The following is a 25,844-nucleotide window of genomic DNA, read 5'->3' as shown; positions in this document are numbered from 1 at the left end:
AAGGAAGCAAAAAAAAAGTAACCATCTGAAAAACAGAAATAGAGGGCCACAAGGGTTCTTATATTAAAATGAAAACTAGATTTGTAGTTCTCACTACTCTTTTGCCATTGCTTCACATCAGGCATTCTAAATCACTGCAGGTCATGCCATTGTGCTGTGGTTTGGAATTTATGTTTTTTCTGAGACGGGGTTTTGTGAAAGGTCTCCATAACCAAACAGATCTTCAAGCTTCACGGATACCATTATACCTTCATAACTTCATTTCCTTAATGAACCAACTTCACAGAAATACTGCATACCAGTAGAAAACCATAGAAAACAAGACACCACCAAAATGGCCATTTAAGGTTTAGGAAAAAAAAAACTTTTAATACCGTACAAATGCAAATCCATTAAAAGGAAAGTTCATTTCTTCTTCAAAGTTATATTAATGACAACAGGAATTTAATCCAGCAGTTTTGAGTGTTCGATCCTTGTAATAGTCCAGTCTGGTTTTACTCCTTGAGTAAATTCCCTCTGAAACCTGAAAACAGAAATAACATATTAAAACACGCAGCAGATAATGTACAATGTCACCAACAATATCATGTACTTCTATAATACCAGTTTGTTTACTCTTGGAAATGAATGATGTAACAGGCTATGTGTAATGCTGCAAATTACCATGTTCCACAGGAAACCAAAATCATCCAGTAACATACCCTATAACCCAAACAGAGTGGACCCTTCCTACAACTAACCAAACAGCAAAACCAGGACATCTCTGAGAATAATATTTGTTGAAATCACAGGTCGTCAAAAAACTACCAGGACTGAGGATGGGTTGGGGGGGGGGGGTACAGGTGAATCTAAAAGACTTGGAAAGGCTGATCAATCGGACTGAACAGTAGCAGCTCAGGTTTAGTGGAGAAAACTGCAAAGTACTGTACCTAGGCCACAGCTACCACAGTGTGAAGTATCCGCAGTGGGCAGTGAAACAAGTACTGCATCTAAGCCACAGACACCACAATGTGAAGTATCCCCTGTGGGCAGTGAAACAATTTCTGCACCTAAGTCACAGATACCACAAAGTATCCACAGTGGGCAGTGAAACTGAAGGCAAGTCAGCAGGAAAAGGACATGTGGGCATTGATCACAACTGGACCACCATGAATAGAGTGACAGGTCAGTAGCAGCAGCCAAAAGAATGCCATGGGCACATCCTCAAGGAAAGACTCCAAAAAAAAATGTATATTCCAGTACTACTGGGCCTTTAGCATGCCACATAACATACTGAGTAGTTTGTGAAGATAAGCAGGCTGTCTAAGGATATGCATGGCAGCTGATAGTACTTTACTCTCCTCCCTTGGTCAATTTAAAATTAGACTCAAACAACATCTGGCACTAAACTGGCTATGCCACTGTATCAAGCCTTGCCAACTCATCTAAAATGTGTAAAATCTATCAATCAGTTTGCGGTTTAATTTACCCCCAACTTTCACCAGGGATTAACTCTAACCTGTGGAACTTGTTTTTTTCTTGTTTGCTTATGTAATCTTTGTCAATATTATATTTGTACCATGTTTTTATGGTTTCTGTTGGAGCTTTTCTCCCCAGGCCTCCGCTGAAAATGGACATGCATCCAGTCGGACTATCCCGGTCTACAAATGTAAAATAAAAAATAAATAAATAAAATAAGTCCAGAAGAAAACAACCAGAAAGGTCATGGGATGGAAGAGAAAAGGACATGACCTGAGAAAGGTTGAGCTAGAGTTCTTCTCACTACAGAAAGAACAGACAAGGAGATATCATAAAGGTGCATAAAATCAAATCAAGAAGAACAATGGTGGTGGCAAGGGGCAGGCAGCAGATTACAGGACCATGAAAGGCAGAATGCTGAATTAACTTCAAGGAAATGGCAGACTAAATTTTACAATGAAGCATAATGGTTAAGGGCTTTACCGCACAGACAGAGGGCACAGGGTTTGATTCTCACCTCTGAAAGCATGGTTAGGCTTAAATAGGCCCTATGGGGTTCATTAGCCTAATAACCACATATGAACCTACAGCAAAAATACAACAGTCTCACTAAACAAGCAATGAAAGCAGCCAAACCCCTTGTGGACTAGCCTTTGACAGCAGCATTCTTTAATGGAATATTGGTCACTGGATGGCCAAACAAAATGCAGTCAGCAATCCACTTGGAATGAGTTTGCTTAGACAATACAAGTCCCTCCCTTAATGAAACAAAGGCCCAAGCAATTGTTCCTTCTTTGTGAGCTCCCGCACACCCATCAGCGAGATATACGTATAGGTTCCATAGGGCTCTCCCCTTAAAGTCTGCTATGCAAAACAGCACAGGGATATGAATGGGCTGGTTCAAGGTTATTTCAGAGACCACCTTTTGAAAGAAGTGCAGATCAGAGTCCTAAAGGCCACCAGTTTCATTTTACACATACACATATATAACCAAGCTCCCTACAAAGAAGGGTCTAAAGCTCTGAGATCATGTAAGCAGAAGTCATGGCCAATACGAAAAGCATCCTCCAACAGAAACGTCAGAGATGCTGAACCAGAGACAAAAGGAAGAGAAAGGGTCTTCAAAAGATAGCAGAGATGCAGAATCTTAAAGAATGCTTCACCACTTGCTGCTGGGACACAGTCCGGTCCTCTATAAGTTCAGGATAAGAGGAAATACTGCAACACACTCATAGGTCAGAACTTCCTGCAGGCTAAGCAACTGAGATGACACAGTGTACCCCCTGCCAAGTGTCTGATAAGTGATAGGATTCCTATCTGTTTCAATCACTAGCAAAACTACCAATGGAAGGTCAAGTGGAAGAAAGAAATTTAATCAGGAACCACACACTGAGAAGCTCCCCATTACGCCAAATGTAACTACTGTGATTGATCATCTAGTCCACTATCACTCTACAGACCTATACAAATCAACAATAAAGTTGTTCAGCAATTTCTTGATTGTATTATTTCCAACTACCTTGAGCAAAATTGTTCCCCTTCCCACCAGGGGAAAAAATTTAGTCTTATTCTGGCCAACTGTTCCCTTATGCACCACCCCAATGTAGTTTTCTTCCAGATTAAATCTGACCATCCAGCTGTAATGTTCTCCTTGAAAACTATCACAGTAATCCTCAATTAGTACTAGCTTTCTGGAATTTCTCCAAAGCCAGTTATTTATTACTGACTCTCACTCTAGACAAAATTTAACTGGTATAACTCTTCCAGAGTCTTTACTCTAGATACCACTGTATACTTCTCAGAGCATGTTTCCTTATGGAAAAACCTACTGAACAGGCAAGTCCAAGTCCTCATCAGTTATAAAACGAGAAAAGTGACACATTTCCATATTAACAGACTTCAATCTACTTTCAATAAATCCATACCACCTCAATTTAGAAGAGTTCTTAAACTTGCAAGGAAAACCCTGAAATTTATCATCATAGAGGGCACAACCAGTTATGAAGTCAAGGTTTCCACAAACACTAATGATAGCCACAAGGAGTTATTTAGCTACATCAGGAAACATCCATGTTAAACTGAATTCCTATGCAATAGAGTTTCTAGTGTTCCACAATATCAATCACATATCTTTGGACACAAACTAAGCAACAACTTCACACCACCTACCTACATAAACGTTATCCCTAGTTACCCTTTCCCTACACCTCTCACCCCATAACTGACTCCAATCAGACCACATCAGCTCTCGCCAAGAAAAGTACAGTTTTGTACCTACCATAAATGTAGATGTTCGAGGATCCACATTGCTGCAGTCCTAACTATTGGGTAGTCCGCTGTCCAGTCGGCCCCAGATGTCAGAAGACCCTAAAAAGACAAGGCCAAAACCAAAAACTCCAAACATTCCTGCACCAAAAATATGTACAATATATACAAAGTTACCAGAGTATAACCTCACCTACACAACCACCTCTAAACACAGGGGAAGGAGGGAGGTAGGTGGACTGCAGCAATGTGGATCCAACATCTACATTTATGGTAGGTACAAAACTGTACTATGTTCTTCATTCCACATTGCTGCAGTCCTAACTATTGGGTAGAATCCCAAAGCAGAGGTAAGGGAGGCTGGCAAATCATAAGGAAGCAGGAGCTGACAACATGCCTTGCAAAATAGCTGTGGCAAAACCAGCCCTAGATTTAGAGTAGAGAGGAAGGTGATAATGCTTAGAGAAAGTATGCACTGAACTCCAAGTAGCTGCCTCCAAAATATCCTTAGTTGCCACCCCCTTAGAAATGCTGTTGAAGTGGCAGTAGCCCTAGTGGAATGAGGTCTAATCCCAGCTGGAATCTGCCATGATGGGAATAACAAAATGCAATGCAAAACCCAATCCACTTAGAAATAGTTTGTTTTGACACAGGCTTGCCCTGAGAACTCAAAGCAAAAGAAACAAACAACTGCTGAGACTGCCTAAAATCCTTAGTCCTGCTTAAATAATAACGCAATTGCCTGTGTACATCTAAAGTGTGCAAAATCTTTTCCCCTTTATTTTGGGGATCTGCATAAAAAGTAGGCAAATGAATAGTTTGGTTTAAAGCCACACTAGAAACCACCTTAGGCATAAAGGAAGGATTAAATGATACCCTATCCTTATGAAAAATCAAAAGGCTCTCAGAAACCCTTCTTGCAGAAGTAATGGCCAACAAAAAGCAGACTTCCATGACAAGTATTTCAATTCAGCAGTAGGCTCAAAAGGTTGTAGAGTAAGTTTCTCCAACACAAAATTGAGATCCCAAGCAGGAGTAGGAGCTCTTATATTCTTTGCCCTCTAAGAAATTGCTTGAACAAAGGATGAAAACAATGGTGGGTCACAATCATAGTGAGCTGAAATTGCTGCAGCATGAATCTTAATGGAAGAGAAAGACAAACCTTTGTCCAATAACTCAGTAAGATATTGAAGAGCCACACTCAAATTAGGCTCAGAAATCTCCAAATTGTTTGCTGCACTCCAAAATAAAAATCTCTTCCATTTTACACTTTCCTTGTACTAGGTCTTCTGGCTTCCATAATCACATTTAAAACTTGTTGAGGAAGTTGAGACCTGCTGTGCTTCAAAACAGAATATGCCAGGCTGTTAGATGAAGAGAGTGAAGCTTGACATTGAGCCTCTGAGACAACAGGTGTGGAATCAAAGGTAAAGGCCATGGAGGCTTAGACTCCTCAGTAATGGGTACCAGTGTTGCCGAGGCCAATCTGGAGCTATTAAAATCATCCTTGGCTTGTCTTGTCTGACCTTTAGAGCACCTTTGGGAGAAGAGGCAGAGGTGGAAAGGCATACACATGAAGATTTTTCCAACTGAAAGAAAGAGCATCCACTTTCCAAGCTGTGTGATGAAACCTCTTTGTGCAAAACTTTGGCAGCTGGTGGTTTAGTGGAGCAGCGAACAGATCTATGTCTGGTGTTCCACATGACACTGTCAATTAAATACATGAAGATCCAGTTTCATCCATGATTTGTCTGCTTAACACATCTGCTAAGGAGTTCTGTGCTCCGGCAGAAACCTTGCCTGAAGAGTTAGTTGCAAGCTGAGCGCAGTCTCCCATAAAATCATTGCTTGCCTGCACAACGGGTAAGAATGTGTTCCCCTTGTTTGTTGATGTACCACATGACAGTGGTGTTGTCTGTTAGAATCAACACCTGCCCTGGAAGAAGTAACTCCTTGAAAGCCATTAATGCAAACTGCTAACATCTCCTTCATGTTGATATGTAGATGTTGTAGTCTGGCAGGCCACTTGTCTTGTATCCACTTTCCATTTAGATGAGCTCCCCAAGCAATGTCTGAGGCATCTGTCGTTAGAATCTGACTCGCCTCTGGCCGGGTCACAGAGAGTCCCTTGTTTAGGTGACATTCCTGAGCCCACCACAAAAATTCCTTTTGAATGCAAGGTATTATTTGAATGACAGTGTCCAAATCCTGGCAGTGCTGTGTCCATACATTTTTGAGATACCATTGCAGCTTCCTCATATGCAGTTTGGCATTGGGAAGCACCAGAATACAAGATGCCATGAACCCTAACGCTTGAAGGACTGTCCTTGCAGTCAGCCCGGACTGAAGAGATAGTTGATGGAAGTAACTGGAAAGATTCTTTTGTTTGTCCGGGTTAAAAGGCCATCTGGGCTGCTGTATTCAGTCTCACACCCAGAAAGCACATGTCTTGAGAGGGTACTAGACTGGACTTTATTTCGTTCACAGAATACCCCAGGCATCTTAGCACTGCTATCACATATTCCAAATGCTGTAAAAGGTCTTCCTTTTCTTGAGCCAGAATCAGGCAGTCGTCCAAGTAGGGATAGATTTGAATTCCTTTTAGTCTGAAGTAAGCTATCACTGGAGCCAGAACCTTTGTGAATACTCTGGGCACAGTAGATAAGCCAAAGGGCAATGCAGAGAACTGATAATGAGAATTTCCAGCTCGAAAACGCAGATACTTCCTGCAACTTAGCCTGATAGGCACATGAAGGTAAGCTTCCTTGAGATCTAAAGTTACCATCCAGTGATCTTTGCCCAGCAGAGGTAAAAGCTGTTGTAACGTCAACATTTTGAACTTGGGAATGTCCAGATAAGTGTTGAGGATAGATAAATCCAAAATTGGTCTCCACGTGTTCCCCTTTTTCGGTACTAGGAACAGGCGAGAATAAAATCCTAGGCCCCTTTCTGGCACAGGAACTGGCTGAATGGTCCCTATTTGGAGCAACAGAGAAATTTGCTTGTGAGCCTCTTTTCTTTGTAGAGGAGGAATGTCTGGCATGCCTTTGAAAGTAGGCAAGGTATGGAAATAAAACCTGTAACCGTGGTGAATGATATCCAAAACCCATCTGTCTTGGGTAATTAAATCCCAATTTTCTTTGAAAAGAGCCAGCCTTCCTCCCAAAGGTGCTGCCAGGCGAGAATGTACTGGCAGCTGAAAAGGTAGGTCATTGGGTCTGTTTACGAAAGGACTGACCCCTGCCCTCACCAGAAGTCTGAGCAGGTGAACTCCTGTTCTAGGCCTAAAAGAACCTTGAGCTCTGCCCCTACCACGCCTAGACCTACCCCTAGACTGGGAATCATAAGCAGGATATGTCCATCCCTTAGTAGGCCAATTTCTACTAAACTTGGAGGCTGCACCTGCAAAAATCCTTAACAGTTTGCATAGACTTAGCCTTGTCCTCCATTTTCTTTAAAACTGCTTCCACAGGCGAACCAAACAACACATCAGACTGTAAAGGAGCATCCAAAATCCTTGTCTTAACATGCTCAGCTAAATTCTGATCCCTCAACCAGGCGTGCCTACGAAGAACAGAACCAGTGGCAGCCACCGAGGAGGCCTGCACAGCATCAAAACCACACTGCAAGGAATGCTTACCCACCTGTTCAGACACATGAACTAAATCCTGCAACTCTTTACACTCAATACCTTCTGCCAGAGCATCCACCTTAGACTTCAATTGTGAAAGGAGATAATTCTGATATTTTAACAAGTGAAACTGACAATTCAACGCCCTCATGGCTAAAGTGGAAGAAGTATACACTTTCTTTCCCCATCTATCCAAAGCCCTTGCCTCTTTATCAGGAGGAACAGGATTTTTAACAACAGAAGCCTTCACACCTTTAGGCCCCTGAGAGACAGTTTCCGGGTCTGCCCTAGGACTCTTAAAAGATACTTATGAGCTTCAGGCACCCTATAGTACCTATCCGGTTTAACTGGAGCAGGAGGCAAAGAATCAGGATTCAGGGAAGCCTCTGTAAAAACATCTTCCACCACATTCAGAACAGGAGGTATAGCTAAAGGCCTATGCTGGGGTAAAACAAGAATTCTAAGCCTCTTCCTGGAATCAGAGAAATCTTGACCTTCCCATTTAAAATGCTCCTCATGGAATGCAGAGTCTCTGAAAATGAAAAATCCTCAGGAGGAGAAGCTGAAGGAGTAGAATCATCCACATCAGAATCAAAATAAGGAGGATACTCCTGCAAGTCTTCAGCAAGACTCAGAAGCCTCGAACACTGCTCAAAACTCTCAAACTCAGGTTCTACCCTAGGCCTCTTATCAGGAGGGGCATAGAACCTCTAATCATAGTAATCAAATCCTCTGCCATTTTAAGCATATGTTTCTTAGGCAAAGACCCTGAAGCACTAGGAGAAACCCCCACTGAAGTTAAACTTGGCCTGCCTCTCAAAGAAGCCTTGGAAACAGAAGGGAGGCTCTAACCACCTTAGGAAGAGAGGGAAGAACAGCCACCTGAGAAGCCCCTTCAGCCTGGCCTACTTCCTGAGAGGACACATCCTGTAACAGTAAAGTCTCTCCTGAGACTCCAAAGAAACTCCTGGCAGAACCTCCGGCTCCACTGAGTTTTCTAAAGAACCGGCGTCCGGGACTGTCGGTTCTTCCACTCTAGGCTTTGCTGCTTTGTCCTTGCGCTTTTTGGCGAAGCGCCGGAGCATCCGACGGCATTTTATAATTACAACGCTTCCCAAAAACTAACCTGGCACAGTCTAACCTTCTCTTAATAGTGCGTTTGTTAAATCTAGCACAAGAGCGGCATCCAACAACGTCGTGCTCAGGCCCTAAACAAGGTATACACAAAGTATGGTAATCCCTATGAGGTATCTGTTTCCCACAAGAAATACAGTTATTCACTTTTTCTGACATCCGGTTAAATACTGAGGCAAGAAAACAAAATATTCCCAACGGGTACTTAGCCAACTTTGATTCGGTCTGAAACTCTGACTTCAGAAACTTTCAGAACGCCAACCTGCACTCGCAAAACTGCTTCTGCATCGGACCATGCGGCAAAAAAGACTGAGGATATGACGTTGGTCATGCGCATTAGTACCCTGACGTTCTGACGTCAGTCTAATGCGCCTTGACCGACGTCAGCCATATACTTTGGTATTCGGGCCGACTGGACAGCGGACTACCCAATAGTTAGGACTGCAGCAATGTGGAATGAAGAACATCTAGTGTTTCTTTGGTCTTGATAATATTCCTGGTTGTTTACTACCAAGTAGTAACTCATTACATCCAAGTAACACCTCCAGGTGCATCTGCAGTTAACTCCTATTGATGCCTCCTCTAGGCGTCAAACATTACTTGTGCATATTTGCATCGATAATTCCAAAACAATATTTCAACTTAAAGCTTACACAATAGCAGACTCAAAATGTATTAATATTTGACCTCTGTCTACTGCAGGTAAGTAGATATTAACTGTTGTTTTTATGATATTAATTTACATAGATATAATTTTCACATTTTTCTAAATATCTCAACAACCAAGTAACAAACAGAACTCTTTAGCCTCATACAAAAGCTGTCAGCTAGATGAACAAAATGCTGCTCTGTGTGTGTGTGTGTGTGTGTGTGTGTGTGTGTGTGTGTGTGTGTGTGTGTGTGTGTGTGTGTGTGTGTGTGTGTGTGTGTAAATAAGTGGTTGCTGAGATATTGCAAGTTGTTTATAAAATATTACAAATGTAATAGTTGCTGTGTTTACTGTGACTTATAAAATTCAGTTTAAGACCTAGAACCTAAAGAATACTAACATTATAAAAATAGATTGCGCTGAAGTTTGCCATTTATACTTCTTTCATAAACCTTATGGTTCCAGAGATATGAACATTTGTTTGAAATGTGAGGGCATAATTTGATTCGATGAAAAAAATGTAGGCTCTGCCCATTGAAAGTTACAGTCCAAACTACCTGAGCTCCACTGGAGTGAATGAGTTAAGAATCAACTAGTCAATACCCACACAGATCTCAAACCTTAGCCTATCCAGAGGCTTTGGTCCCACATGGCATACTGCCTCTATGATGCTTCTACATAACAGCAGCCCCACGACTGACAGCATTAGCTGGAGAGCTTTTCATTTTTCTAGCTTAGTCTCGAAGCTCGTGGAGTGCATAACTGTCAAATGATCTACAATGATAAGGATCCCCTCTAAAGTCTTGTCCCAAATCAATCTGGTTTTGTAAAAGGCCAGTCATGTCTACTTAACACAATTGATTTCTCTCAAGCAGTGGACAAGAGTTTGTCTATACTGCCTACTTTAATCTAGCCAGGCTGACACCACCATATCCAATGCTGTCTTTATATATTCCATTGAAGAATGCTGTTCTGTAAAAACAATCCATCTGTGGTTTGCTGGTTAGTAAATTGGTTTAGGGATGGAACTAACTGTATGAGAGTGGCAGATTTCTGAAAAACATTACCAGCAGTGCTTCCATGATCCTGTCCTGGGTCACCTCCTCGTCAGCAACTACTTCTCACTTCCTAAATGTGAATGGTCAATGGCTGTCCAGGTTTGACAAAGAATGTAAACTGAACAGTTATGTCCCCATAGGGCACCCAATTCTACAATAAGGCCAGAATCTTATGCTACTTTACTAACACAGTCATCAGCACAGTCTTAAAAAAAAAAAACAAATAAAAAAACAAACAAAAACAAAATCTGTGCACTTATTCCACATTCTCAAAAATTAGCTTTCTTTTAACCATCAATTCTTAGTTACGGTGATAAGGCCTTTTATCTCACTCAGCTTATCTGCAGAGATAGATGTTCTAAGTGCAGAGATGCCTTACTTTCACTTACTTTTGCTTTTTTTAGACCCATTCTGCAGTACAATGCCCTTTGAGATGTACTTATCTAGGCAGACAGATCAGTCTGACAGATCCCAGTGATTCCTGACCAAGATCTCAGGTCTAGGTAACATAAAATTATCCTGGAAAACTAAAAGCCCTCTCCTTCTAATCAGTTTCATACAGACTCCTGAGAAGTGACATTTGGCTTACAGTGCTATGAAAGACCCTGGGATTTTTCATCTACAGCTTCAAATCTAGCACTATGCAGCTCTTGCTTGCAAATGTGTGGGGCTGCAGTAACTTTCCTTACAGGATATTGTACCAGACATTCTTGTTATAAACCAGTCTGCTTAAACTGCAAACATTATTACACCCACTGAGATCAAAGTTCCAGCTGCTTGGGATGAAGCTAAAGCACACCCAAGTCTAACAGAATTTCTGGTGCCAAGCAAACAGTTCTGAACATGTGGTGATTACTTCACACTCTAGCTCAGTAACATCTGTGACGGGGTTTTTATTTCATTTTTTTTACAACTTATTTGGTGTCGAGTCCATTTCCTTACCTGCAGCCTTTAACAGGTTCATTTTTTTGAGGGGATATGTTCTCCTTGGCAGCCTGTAGTTCAGAAGGAATTGTCTTCCTTTCCCATTCCCTCTGGCCACAACTAAGTTCAAGTTTGGCCATGAAAATCTAAACCTTCTTCGAGGGATCTCTTGGCATCCAATTCACTAACAAATTCACAAGGACAGAAACAGCACAATCGACTCTCTTGTGGCACTTTTATAATCACATTTTTTTCTGAGTCTGCTTGTAGGCCCCTTGCCTCTTTGCAATTCTGTATTTTTTTACTGTTCCCTTCTCTAGGACACAAGCTGTAGCGCTTAGTCAAAATTTCTGTGTTCTGGTTCCCATAGGGTATGCTTGGAAAAGCAGAATAGTCACTTGCCCTTTTTCAGCCATTTGCTGAGGATACACTCTGCAGTGAAGACCTGTTTCCCTACAGCACTTAGCTCCTCCATTTTGTGACATGACAGCCACATGAATGCATGTTTGTTTGTACACATCAGTGTTATGTTGTCAGTGTTCCCATCAGATGCTTGTGCATTCAGGTTTAACTACACATCCTGAGATTATTGTTTGAAAAGCATTCTCTAACAGAGCAAAATGACATGGAGTTAGATATGCTCCCAAGTACAATGTCAAACAAGAAGTGTTAGGAAACAAGCTAGTATTGAAAGGGAGAAAGGTATTCCCAAAGACACCTTTTATAATTATGTCGAAGACAGAACTTGCTCTACAGACTGCAGCCTCCAGAACTACCAAACTTACCTCATGTGAAAAGTTGTACATGGGAGCATCAGGGTATATGAAAGCAGGAACCTCAGAGTCCTGAGGAAATGTCATGAAGTTTGTGGAAAGTCTGCCAATGCACAAAAAAGTGTCTTATTTCCTCTACTTTGCACTGTAGAAGAAATATTTTCAATAATGCTGAATAAAGCACTGTTCTTTGCAATTGGATTCCTGCAATGGTTTCAGTGACAACTTATCTTTAACAGCAACTCCTAAAAGGATAAACAGTAGAGCTAAAGGCTGGTTCACTCTTGAATCCTGAAGGATTGTGTATACAATGATGAGTAGAAACATATATGTATGAAAATTCAGTTATCAGTCACACCATCCAGACTTAATGGTTAACTACTGGTGTCAAATTCTTCAATATCCTGGCCATTTTTATTGACATCAATCTCTTAAGTACCGATAAGTCTGGTGGTAGTCTCCATTCTATCCTCCTCTAGCATCACAAAGAACAAAGTAAAAGCCTGTCCCATTCTACCAATAAGTGAAAGTACTGGAGAGGGCTTTGATGGACTGTCCCAAGAGCTGATACCAGGTATCAACCCACACAATTATTTACAGAACAAATCTTTCTGTGACAAACTACTGGGCAGCTGGTCTAGAAATGCAACAACTACCATCTCTAGAGAATGGCTGTGGCAAGTGAAAAGTGGGAAAGGTATGGGGAAGCCAATTAGACCTACTCTGTGGGAACAGTTTCTTGGGGATTTCAAGCTTAGTTTCTTTTGTTGCTTTTGGAAGATCCAAGAATTCCTACAGGAAAAGTATTTTAAGAGTTGGAAAGTACCTGTAGTGAGGAACAGTGTGTAGAATAACTGCTCAACTGTAATCACTTTTCCCTTCCTCAGTAAGCTGGCTGAAGAGCATCTCATTGACATGGGGTCATTTACTTTCTTGTAGAGATAATGGCATCACATACTGGGTTTTAAGTCAAGCATATTGCTTAATGAATATAAATGTCACTAGTGACCTCCTGGATTCATCCACTGTGCCACAAGTGTACTATGTTATGTGCACCTCCTCCAGATACTCAGTTGACTCAAGTTTTACTAGTTTCTCCCAAATGCTGGAAATGCAGTATGAAAAGCTTTTATTGTGTCTGTTGAAAGATAGAATCCTAATAAAGGGCTGTGTGTGTAAGACGATATATGGCCCTTACCGTTAGTTTTGCAGCAGTGAAAAGTTACCTTTGATTCTTAATCTGGGAAGCCATAAAAGGGTTTAACTTCCTTAAAATGGAAGAATTTGCAGCCACTGCTGAAAAATCAACTTTCACAAATCCAACTGACTGCTGCGTTAATCTTCCAGTCTTTTTAGGTAAGACAGATGGAAACGCGTTTTTTTTTTTTTTTTTTTTTTTTTTTTTAATACTGGAGTTTGAACGGTCTTGAAAAGTGTTCCAATTGTAAAGGTTTTATGGAGAAACAAGGCTAACTCCTCCTCAAGAGCTCACAGCAAAACATTTTTGGTGATAACAATTCTTCCGTCCTACAACCAAATAACTCTAGCATGATGCTAATGATTTCTTCAAAGGTAAATGCTCTGAGCATTAATGGCTTCTGCTATTATAATTTGTATCGATTTCCAATGGGAGCTCCTCACCTTTCACAAAGAAACCTTCTTCCTTTGAGGAAGACATAAGGAATGAAGGTCCTTTTTTCTTACAAGAAATGGTGCCCAGGAGGAAGTTTAAGAAATACGAAGAGATTGGGATTCTGGATGCAGGCTCTTAAGGAGAACAAACAAAATCTTACAGTGTACTATATTCATAAAATAGCAGGGAGTATTCTAAGAACCAAACCAGCACGAGAATGGAGAAAAAAAACTTTGGCAATAGGGATGACTGTAGTCAGGGATACAGATAATGGGCAAGGGGGGGGGGCTGGAATTTATTGCAGAAAACTGGCAAAGGAACCAAGGTATTGGGAGCAAATAAATAGAAAGGGAAAGGTAATAGCATGGAAAGATTCTTGGATTGCAGGTTAGAGACTGCCTTCCCAATCAAGGATTGATAGAGTACAGGCAAAGAGAAAGAAATAGGGGGATCCTAAATGAAAGACCAGCACTGGTAGAGTTTTTAATAGAACCTAGAACAAAAGCTGCCATTAAAAAAGGAATAATTAGTAAATCATATAAAATATTGCATGATAATTATAAGACTCAATCAGAGGAGCTAGAAGGGATTGGGAAGAGACTGGATAAGCAATTTAGAAAGACAATAGCGGGATGTATGTACATTGCCCAAATATGCAACAAAGTCTAGAAGATGTAGGATCTTTGACTGGAAGTGTTTACATGGGTATTTTTATACCCCACTTAGACTCCACAAAGAATTTTTCCTCAAGTGTAATGATCTAGCAGACTTTAGGGATCCCCTGCAGACTGCTCTGTGGGAAATGCTGGGTGAGCAGATTGGACTGACTGGGGTGAAGATTCTTTTGAGTTATGCTACAGAATCGAATTGCCTAGACATAGTAAAGCACTGCTGAGTAATTATGGTGACTGCCAAAAAAGCAATTACTAGAAAACGGAAATCAAAGTCTAAACCAACTTTACTAGAAATAGTGAATGTAGTAACAGAGATAAAACAACTGGAACTGGGATCTTTAGAAAAGGGAAGGAGCAAACTACATAGAAAAAAAAATGCAAACTGTAGGAGTGGGAACAATATATTCTGAGCAGGAACAAGGTTTAAGAGGCAGGATTTGAATGAGCTATATAATGCTTAGCATGACAATGACTTGATGGTTTATAATGTTTGCAACTACAGTTGTTTCAATGGTGTCTGTGATGAAAACTATTTGCAATTGAAGTGTTATCATTTTATATGTTTTTCATTTATATAGATGTAAAGATTGCCTTTGTCATATACGAAAATTTAATAAAGATGTTTGGGGAAAAAAAAGAAAGAAACGGTGCTCAGGGTTCCCTATATAAATACTGGGGTTCAGACTGCAGAATCCTGAAAAATGGTGCCTAGGGCTCCCTATTTAAATGTTAGGGCTCAAAACTGCAGAATCCTGAAAAACTAGAAGAAAAAAGTCTGAAAATACAGGTGAAACAGAATAATGAATATTGTTCTTCTCCTTTAAACTTGTCTTTTTAGCAAAGGAGCAAACTGCCCTGATCCCCCACACCCCAAACTTGTATGTACAACCCAAGAAATGTCACATCTTGGAGAAGAGAGAATGTTCCAAAAAAATCCATCTCAGAGTTAGTATCTGCAAGTCTGGAGTTTCCTTCATTTGTCTCCACATTTCATGACTCAGCAATTTCAGTAACACTATTTTAAATGGTTATATACTTTTGGGGAAGTGCTGCATTTTTTCTATTTTCTTCAGTTACTGTATGGAAACCACCTCTAAAAGTTTTTTTTTTTTAATTGAGCACTTTACTAACAAGTACCTTCTCTGCAGTCTTGCATGAATGTTTTGGACATGCTGCATCAGTTATTCACTATTATGCCACTACATGTTATTTACTGTGAAAAGTATGACTGAAACAGTTTTCGGTATGTTTCTGTTGGGTACATTAGCTTGTACTAACCCATGAATTGTCATACTCATTACTGAAACATTAGTTTATACTGTCACATGTAATTTATAGGCTGCTGTTTAAACTTTATTTTTCAATATTGTTCACAACACCCATTTTAGTTGTGATTATAATTGTTCTGCATTCTAAATAATTTCACATTAATGAACTGTTAATTCTATTCAGATTCTTTTTTATTTACAGATTATAAACTAAGTCGACATTTATACTTGCACAAAGTAGAGCTACAGGGACCTGTTTTGCCTGGAAAGTGCAATGCAATATATGAAATATCATCCTGCAATTTTATTAGCTTGCTAACCTGGACTGAGAACAGTTTGTCTAGTGCTATCAGTGCTAATGTGGATCTAAATCTTCACAAGCTTAAAGCCTAAACAGTACTATTACAAGAAACAAAATTAACATACAGTAAAGTTATTTTCTTATACACTGGTGTGGCTGGGTGGAGGGTGCATAGGTGTTCTGCTTCATTCAAAAGACAGCCTGTCACTTTAATTTGTAAATCTTCAGGAAGGCCTAAACTTAATACTTAGAAAGGGGATAGTGGCAGATGGATTTCTACACTTCTGATTACTGGGAATGCTTCTAAGGGGACAATAATAATAGTACCAGACCCTTACATTACTAGATAAAATAGTAAAATACTACTTTCCAATGGGTTAAGAAAGAGATTTCAATGTAGTACCAGATCCTTAAAGTGCACACGGGTAAAATCTGGTCACAGCTAAAAACACTGTAAATAATACGGTACATAGGAAATTGATTTAAGCAACATTTGGAGAGTTTCACAAGAAATGAAATATACGTACACCTGGCTGTCACCATAAAAGTAGAAAGAAGGACCAACTTCTGGTTCAAAACTTAATTCCCAACATCGTGGAAACTGAAATTAAACACACCTCACTATTAGATCACAGTTAACTTTCTTCAGTGAGTGCTACGTGTGAAAATCCAGGCAAAACATGGATGTTTGAACCACTGCTTTTGAGAGATGTGGCATTAGAAAACCAGATTACGGGGCAGATTCAGGAATTTTGGGATACCAACAATAAGCAGGGCTTCTCTATTTTTAATAGCTGGGAATATTTTAAGAAACTGACCAAATTCTAAATTAGTATAAAGAAACATGAAGAATTCATGCCTTGACAACTCAAAAGCTAGACATTCAAAATTTGGCAACCTAACATAAAAAGGGGTGAATGTGTTTGCCAGTTGCTTTCAGATCAAACTGCAACATTAAATTACTCAAAATCATAAAATCTGGTAAAATTCATGACAGGTGGGAGTATATTCAGTTGCTCTATTAGCCTATAAGGCTAACTTCATCCAAACTGAAAGAACACAAGACATAGCTTTGTCTCATCACATTATATGAATCATTTCCAGAGACTGAGCCACTGCAAGTTTTTTCCAAGTTTCTTGTGTTTATATACTTGACATTATTGCAACAGAAAATTCAAGACCTAAGGGTATCTCTGACTTTCAATGTTGCTTAGGGTATTAGGCAGGGACCCACCATCTCTATTATTTCTGTCTGTCTTTGTTTACTGGGAAAATCTGACTGGGCAAGGCCCACTTTCAGACATCCTGGGAGGAAAAATTGCAGTAAATGATATTTAAGATGTCATTACATATGGAAAACATGTAGTACACTTTCAATAATAAACTTGTAGCATGCAGAAGTAACAGTGCTAAAAGTACATTGTAGCAAAGTTCAGCATAGTGTACATTTCCATTTACAGTGTATAAGGCCTAACAGTACAGGCCTTGGTTACCTGTCTTAAGGTAACACTTAACTCAAACTGGCATTCCTAGCCTATATTCAGGTACATTAACATGGCTCTTGGGTGACTGCACCATATGACTGTACAAACTGAACAGACAACTATCATCAGTTATCAGAATATCAATGTGTTCTTCTCTTTCTCAGTTTAACCTCAAACAAAGTCATCAGCCGTACTTACCAGGAATAAAGCACGTCCGTTAGCAGTTTTGATCTCAGGAACCATAGCTACAGACTCACGGTGCACATACTCATGGGTTGTTCAGAACAGTAATCTTTGCAAGATGGCAGAGCTTAAATTTCAACTTGATGACTAATGAGCTACATGCCAAATATTCTCCTTGGGGGACAAACATTCCTTTTGTCACTAAAATCCACATTTAATATTCACGGTTCCTGGAATTTTTTGATTAGGTACTTATTCCAAGCATTATTTACAAAACAGCTTAAAACCTTACAGTTCATTACTTCACATTTGTCTGTGGAACTTTAACACATCATAATTAGCAGATGTAACCTTTTTTTTTCAGCATCTTAATAATCAGAAAGCCAGAAGCAGCCCAATGTCAGTTTGGGGAGGGAATAAATTGCAATGACAAAGTCTGGGATTCCAGGGAGAATGAAACATTATTCTGGGCAAAACACAGGGAAGGTATAAGACCATTTTACTCTTCAAATGTCTTCAGTGTTCCCCACCTCATCTTAAAAAAGGGAGAGAGAGGGGAAGTTCAACGGTGAGAAATAGGTTAGCCAGATTATGTTTACATTTTGGATACAATGGAATATCAACCAAATCAACCTTCATGGATCTAAAATGGAAGGTATGGCATTGAAGATTTAGCAGCAGCAAATGCTGCATCTTCATTCTATTTTATCAAAATCAAAGGGATCCCTTCAACGGCAGCAGACATATGCATTACATGTCTGGCAGGAATCGCCATTTAAGCAACAAGAGAGCACTAAGATCGAAAATACTGTTCTCAGGTAATCATTTTTAAAATATCTGTTAACTGTTCTGATGTCAAGTTTAAAAAGGAGGCTGCAATGTGTAAGGAACAAACAGCTTCACCATTACAACCTATATTAGCATTTAACTGTTTGAGTCGTCACAAGTGACAACGGTCACTCTGAGAATCAGAATTTAGTCATATGCTGACAAATGCTAAAAGTATGAGACTCCTACGATTGATTACTATCCTATGAAATGACAATGCAATAACACACCTAGCAAATAGGAATCTGCATGAAAGTGCAGGATAGGCTTTCAGAAATAGCCGACTAACTACTCGGAAATTCTCTCGCTCGATATAATAATTTCCAACTGCAATTTCACCTGTACAAAATCTACACTGTTATACCACCTGGTGTCCATCGTTTTCTCCATCTTCAAGAATTACAAAGTAATCCTTGATGATTAAACACTAAGCCTGTATAAGCTAGGTCCTGCTATGAGAAACTGATGCCAAATCTCTTAATAGTGCAAACCTAAAAGTGAAAACCACCCAACTGTCTATTACATATCAAGTAGACAGCAGTTAAAAATAAGCACTTTTACACAGCCACACAAAATTTGAGGAAGGGAGAAAACTTAAAAGCAGTCAGCCACATCTCAGGAAAACATCAATTTCACTCTAACAGCAGTGAGTGAGCAAATTTCCAACTGATGCATGCCAAGAAAAGACAATGCACTACAGTGCATGAGGGAAAGAGCTTGAATATTGACAGTTCAATGTAAGAATTAGAGTATTTTCTTATTTAGCAAACAAAATTTTCTATAGTAAACTTTTTAGAATTGTTTTAATATGGAAGCATTCATCTGTTTTTGTAATAACAACAGTAATAATAATCATAACAGTGCCAATGATAATAATAATAAACTTACTCATAGTTTGCTGTTAAGAGATGCTTTGCTTCATTACTGGTTTCTTCACCAAATGCCATCTGATAAACCTTGGTTCCCTCAATGGATTCTTCTTGTATGTCAGCACACGTCAGATACCAATAGCGCATTAAAATGCTAACAAACTTTCGACCTAACAAACAGAGGACTTTATGAATAATCTGAATTGCCAAGATTCCAGCAAGCCTTTTCCATCAGCATAACTAAACTATTTATGAATCTGATTGGCACTTAATTCAAAAGAAAAAGGGTTCCTGAACTTCTGCCAGCAAGTAAATTAGTCACTAGACAATACTCCTGCTTTACAGATGATGTTACCTACAGATGCCACTTCTTCTGAAGCTTAAATGCTTATAAATATATAACTTAGTAATCTGTTCCTTCATACTAAGAGTGTGCTTAAACGGCATTAACGTGGAACTAGCAAATGCTAAAAAGTCTGGTAAGCTTATCCCAACATTAAAAATTATGAATAACTTTTTAAAAGACTAGAAATAAAACTGTGTCAAAAGCTTGGTGATGATGAATTAGACAATTATGGCCATCTTTATCATACACCTCAAGAACAATGCATAACTGTACTACAATCTACTGATGGCTCACAGTAGGAATATAAGAAAATTACTTCCTGCTTATTTTGTGTGGAAGAACTGTGACAGGGCTATCCACCCATTGGTGTGAACATTGGCTCTAGATGACTGTCAAGGTTGATGCAATACCATAACCTCATGTGCAAAAATGGAAAACAGGGGATGATGGTCATAGGTTCATAGGTGTTTACTAGGCTAACAACCACAAGGGCCTTTTTAAGCCTAGCCATGCATCCCAAATCGCTGACGGGTTCCATTACCTTTGATAAGTGTAAGCATGGGCCTGGGCGATGAACCATTTACAGGTTACCTGTTTGCATCAGAGACACAGGTGGCAAACCAGGGATGAATTTCTGTTTTCCCCATCCAATTGTCCAAGTTGCACTTGAATTGGATTAGACAGGAAATCTGCTTTACATGGATGGGGAGCCTGTTCCACAGATGGGGTAGTCTCTGGGATACATACCTATCTCTCCAGCAGGTCCTATTTATATCACAGGCAAGGTTTAAGTCTCTACAAAGGGTAATTCTGGTACTGTGTTTTGTGGATATGCAGGAGGTCCATCACAGTGAGGTCTGACAATGCTCTGTATGCCAGACATAGATCTCCCCTCAAAAGCCTGTAGGAGACATAATACTGGGATAGGGCCTTGAGGTGGTCTGCATAGGACATATTACTTATGCCCTGAATTCTTTTAGTGAGGAACCTCTGTGGACGTTCTAGTTGTTGGATATGCCTGGTTAGGTACATACCAAAGAGGGCATTGTACTCAATGATAGGTCTGATGAATGCCGAATACAGTGGAACAATGACTTTCTTGGACCTAGATGCCATATCTTTGTTTATAAGTTACGCAACATAGAATGATTTCCTCACCACTGTAGACACATGATGATCAAAAACTAGATTACTATCTGTGTGTGTCCCTACGTCCCTGACTACTGGGTCAACTCTAAGGGGTTTGTTGTTAATATGATAAGTTACCAGGGATAGATAACTTCACAAAGGATACTATTATGCATTTTTTGGCATTTAGTTTTAGTCCATGACTCTGACACCAGTTGTTTGTTTGTGTCAGCCCCTCCTGGAGAACACTTGTGTCAGTGTGAGATTCAATGACAGTTACTAATTTGCAGTCATCTGCAAATTTAGTCATCCAGAGACCACTGACATTGGTCTTGACTTCTGAGAAGTAAATGCCAAAAATGAGTGGTCCAAGGACTGATCCCTGAGGGACTCCACTTGTGACTGGCCTCTTTGTAGATGTGGACTCCCCAATTCCAACTTCCTGGGTCCTGTCTGTGAGCCAGTTGGTTATCCACAGGGTGACATACGGGTTTGTACCGAACCTCTTGAGTTTGTCAACAATGCCCGAGTGGGGTATTGTGTCAAATGCCTTGGCCAGGTCAAGGTAGGCAGTGTGAACAATTTTGCCCTCACCCATTGCTTTGGTGACCTTCTCAAAGAAGTCCACCAGGTTGAGTAGACATGGTTGAACTATTAAAAAAGTACAGTTTTGTACCAACCATAAATGTAGATGTCCGATAGACATGCAACTGCAGTCATAACATGTGGGTTGTCCTGCCTCAGGCAGCCCTCGGTCGGCCGGATTCCAAAGTCTGGGTCCGACGTCGGCTGATGTCGCATTTCTCTCCGACGTCAGAGCGGCTGGAGTACATAAGCATCAGCCGGCGCCATTTTCTTCAGTGTTTCTTGCCCCAGATGCCAGGTGCCCTCCAAGGAAGGCTGTAATCAAATTGGAAGACAAAAACAGGATTCCAAACAAATACATGAGCAATAAAACAAATACACCATAACAGATATCCCCAGCTAAGAGTAAGGGGATAGGAGTGGACCCTAGGCATAGAGGGGTATGGAGGAGGGAAAACCGACTGCAGTTGCATGTCTATCGGACATCTACATTTATGGTAGGTACAAAACTGTACTATGTCCTTCAAGAATGCAACTGCAGTCATAACATGCGGGTAGAATACCATAGCTTAGCTGGGGGAGGAGGTATGCTCTAGGAAAGAGATGGTGTGGCAATCAAACCCTGCTGGACTGCCGAAGCAAAGCCTGCTCTGGATCTGGAATATAGAGGGAGATTGTAGTGTTTGGAGAATGTATGCACGGAGTTCCATGTAGCAGCTTCCAGAATGTCCTTTGTAGGCACCCCTCTTAATAATGCTGTAGAGGTGGCTGTAGCTCTGGTGGAATGTGGTCTGACATAGGCTGGAACAGTCTTCCCATGAAAGGAATAACAGAATCTTATGCAATGTCCAATCCATTTAGAAATAGTCTGTTTTGAAATTGCTTTTCCTTGGACTGCAGGGGCATAAGCTACAAAAAGCTGTTCAGACTTCCTACTGGCCTTGGTTCTGTCCAGGTAGTATCGAAGTTGTCTATGAATGTCCAAGGTATGCAAAAGTCTTTCCCCCTTATTCTCAGGATTGGGGAAGAAAGCAGGCAGATGAATGGCTTGATTTAGAGAAACCCTACATACCACCTTTGGCATAAAAGTAGGGTTGGTCCTTAATGAAACCCTGTTTCTGTGGAAAATAATAAAGGGTGGTATTGCCATTAGGGCCTGTAGCTCCGAAACCCTTCTTGCTGAGGTAATTGCTAACAGGAAAGCTGTTTTCCATGAGAGAAATTGCAAGTCAACTGAAGCTGCTGGCTCAAAAGGAGGTAGAGTCAGTTTTTCTAAGACAAAATTGAGGTCCCAGGCTGGCACTGGGGCCTTTCTTGGTGGCTTAATGTTCTTGATTCCCCTGAGGAATTGTCTTAGTAAGGGGTGAGAGAAAACAGGAGGATCAGTGTTGTATCTAGCTGAAATGGCAGATGCATGTATCTTTATTGAAGAATATGAGAGGCCGCTCTGTAACATATCTGCCAAATATTCCAAGATGAGTGGGATGTTCAGTAATGATGCATCATGTCCCTTGCTGGTATTCCAATTGCTGAATCTTTTCCACTTTGCTAAGTAAACCTTTCTGGTGGATGGTCTTCGCGCCTCTGTTAGTATCCGCTGAACTTCCTTGGAGAGAGATAAGCTGAAGTTATTTATGGGATCTCCCAGGCTGTTTGCTGAAGTGTCTGAAGGTTTGGATGCAGTGTTTCGAAATTGTGTTGAGTCAAAAGTAGAGGCCACTGAGGGAGGGCCCACCTCCTGGTGTGACATATGCTCTGTAGTAGTGGGTACCAGTGTTGTCTTGGCCAATCCGGAGCTATTATGATTCCCTTGGGCTTCTCTGCTTTGATCTTTAGTAATACTGAGGTCATCAGTGGCAGAGGTGGGAATGCATAGATTGCTAGGGAGTTCCAGTTGAATGAAAGGGCATCTATTATCCAAGCCTTTGGATGGTATGTCCTTGTGCAAAATTTTGGTAGAAGATGATTGAGGTGAGAGGCAAATAGGTCCACTTCTGGCTTGCCCCATGTCGAAGTGAGTTGTCTGAAAGCCTTCGGATGTAACCTCCACTCGTGTGGATCTGTGAAATTCCTGCTTAGGCTGTCCGCCAACACATTGTCTTTTCCTGGAACAAACTGGGATTGCAACTGGATGTTTAGACTCAGTGATTTCTCCCAAAGCTGCATTGTCAGTCTGCAAAGGGGGTAAGAGTGGGTGCCCCCCCTGCTTGTTTATGTACCACATCACAGTGGTGTTGTCTGTCCGTATCATTAAATGGCCTTGCTGGAGTTGGTGTTGAAAAGCCTCGATAGCATGCATTACTGCCAGCATTTCCTTTTGGTTTAAATGCAGATGTGTTTCCTTTGGAGACCATTGTCCTTGTATACACCTGCCTTCCATGTGCCCCATCCAAGGTCTGAGGCGTCTGTAGTCATGGTCTGTGTTATCTGTGGTTTTTTGAATGACATACCTGTGTTTTCCTGGCTCACCGAGGCCCACCATAGGAATTCCTTTTGTAGGCATGGAATGAGTGGTATGATTGCCTCCAAGTTGTTGCTGTGTTGAGACCAAATGCTTTTTAGGTACCATTGAAGCTTTCTCATGTGTAGTTTTGCTAATGGAACCAGTAGAATGCAGGATGCCATGTAACCCAGGGCCTGTAGGAATCTCCTTGCAGTCATCTGGGTGAGTTTTGCTAAACCTTTGAAGTATTGTGTTAACTTCTCTTGCTTGTCTTCTGTCAGGTAAGCCATCTGAGAGACTGTGTCTAGTTTGGCTCCTAAGAAGATTATTTGCTGGGATGGCTGCAGTCTTGACTTTTGGAAGTTGACTGTGTATCCCAGAGCTTGAAGTAATCGTGTGACATAATCCAGGTTTTTTGTCATCAATTTGTCGTCCGCTTGTATGAGGCAGTCGTCCAGGTATGGGTAAATTTGTATACCCTGGAGCCTGCAATGAGCAATTACTGAAGCCAGGCATTTTGTAAATACTCTGGGCGCAGTAGATAAAGCCAAATGGCAATGCTGAGAATTGATAATGCTCTGGCCCTGCAAGAAATCTGAGGTATCTTCTGCAGCTGTGTCTGATAGGGACATGCAGGTATGCCTCCTTGAGATCCAGAGTAATCAGCCACGACTCCTTGCCCAGCATGGGAAGGAGTTGCTGTAGAGTCAGCATTTTGAACTTTGGTACTATGAGAAAGGTGTTTAATGCAGACAAGTCCAGTATTGGTCTCCATTGAGATTCTTTTCTTGGGACAAGGAACAGTCTTGAGTAAAACCCCTGTTCTTGTTCTTGTTGTGGAACTCTTTCTATTGCTTTCATTCGAGTCAGCAGAGTGATTTGCTTGATAGCCTCTGCCCTTTGATGTTGTGGTAGATTTGGCATGCCTTGTTTTCTTGGTAAGGTATGAAAATGAAACCTGTACCCTCAGTCTATAATGTCCAAAATCCATTTGTCCTTTGTCAGTCTGTGCCAGTTTTCTGCAAACAGAGATAATTTCCGCCAAGGGAGCTTCTAGTTGTTCCCTGGTAGGCGGTAGTAGAGGAAAGTCATTGAGTTTGTGGTTGTTGGGCAGGTGAAACCCCTGCGTCACTTCTTTGGTTTCCTGGCTGCCATTGTCGTCCCCTGTAAGAGCCTCTGTATTTGCCTCTTCCTCGGCCACGTCTGTTCTTACCCCTTTGAAACTTTTCTGGATTAGGAAAGGACCAGTTTTTTGAAGGCCAATTCCTACTGAATCTGGGGGTTGAACCTGGAGGAAATCTTTCACAGTCTCAACTGATTTTGCTTTTCTTGATGGTCTTTAACACATCCTTAGCATTTGCACCAAAAAGCTTGTTCTTTTCCAAAGGTGCATCCAGAAGTTTTGCTTTTACATGATCTGGTAGAGGTTGATCTTTTAACCAAGCATGTCTACGCATCACTGCCCCTGTCATAGCTGCCCTACATGAAGCTTCCAGTGCATCATATCCACACTGCAGGAAGTGATTGCTTACTTGCTGAGTGTTATGTACAGCTTCCTGCAAAGTCTTCCTGTCTAAAGGATCAGGAGAAGCTAATGTTTTTTTGTAAATCTTCTAAGAGATAATCCTGATATTGGAACATATGAAAAAGGCAATTTAAAGCTCTCATAGATAAGGTAGTGGATGTGTAAACCTTTTACCCCATCTCTAATGACCTTGCTTCCCTGTTGGAGGGCAAAGGATTTTTTGAGGTGGAGGCTGAAACTCCTTTAGGCCCCTGTGAAATAGTTTCCAAATCAGCAGTATGGGCCCTGAATAAATGGGAATGAGTTTCTGGGACCCTGTAATACCTGTCTGGCTTGGCTGGAGCAGGAGGAAGAGAATCAGAAGTAGCACTAGAATCAGAATACAAATCATCCAGAACATCAAGTACAGGAGGAATAGCTAAGGGCCTGTGCTGAGGCTTCTTAAGGAAAGTCCTAAGGCGTTTCCTAGAATCAGAATATTCCTGACCCTGCCACTTGAAATGTTCCCTCATGGTGTGCAGAACTTCCCCAAAAGAAATATCCTCAGGAGGGGAGACCGAAGGTATGGAATCTTCTGCATCCGAGTCCTCATAGGTCTGGAAGAGCTCTTCCTGGCTATCAGAGTGGACAGAGCCCTCAGAGTCTTCATCTGAAGGAGAAGGGTCAGAGGGTTCAACCCGGGGCC

The 25,844-nt window shown here is 40.9% G+C and overlaps 1 protein-coding gene across 1 annotated transcript in view; it reads right to left on the bottom strand.

Annotated features, from left to right (window-relative positions):
- Positions 1-341: 341 nt before the first annotated feature.
- The window catches only part of MAIP1 (matrix AAA peptidase interacting protein 1), a 75,831-nt gene continuing 50,328 nt past the window's right edge, over positions 342-25,844 (bottom strand). Inside the window, exons 4-5 of the mRNA XM_044060629.1 lie at positions 19,152-19,302; positions 342-523 (exon numbers count right to left, since the gene is read on the bottom strand). Of these exons, the coding sequence (XP_043916564.1) occupies positions 445-523; positions 19,152-19,302 (230 nt within the window). The 3' untranslated portion in view covers positions 342-444. The remainder of the gene's footprint in view (positions 524-19,151; positions 19,303-25,844) is intronic.

This window comes from Protopterus annectens, chromosome 2.part0 (genome assembly GCF_019279795.1).
Source record: "Protopterus annectens isolate FY-2018-M chromosome 2.part0, PAN1.0, whole genome shotgun sequence".
NCBI classification, from domain to species: domain Eukaryota; kingdom Metazoa; phylum Chordata; order Ceratodontiformes; family Protopteridae; genus Protopterus; species Protopterus annectens.
This window is presented reverse-complemented; position numbering and strand designations above follow the sequence as displayed.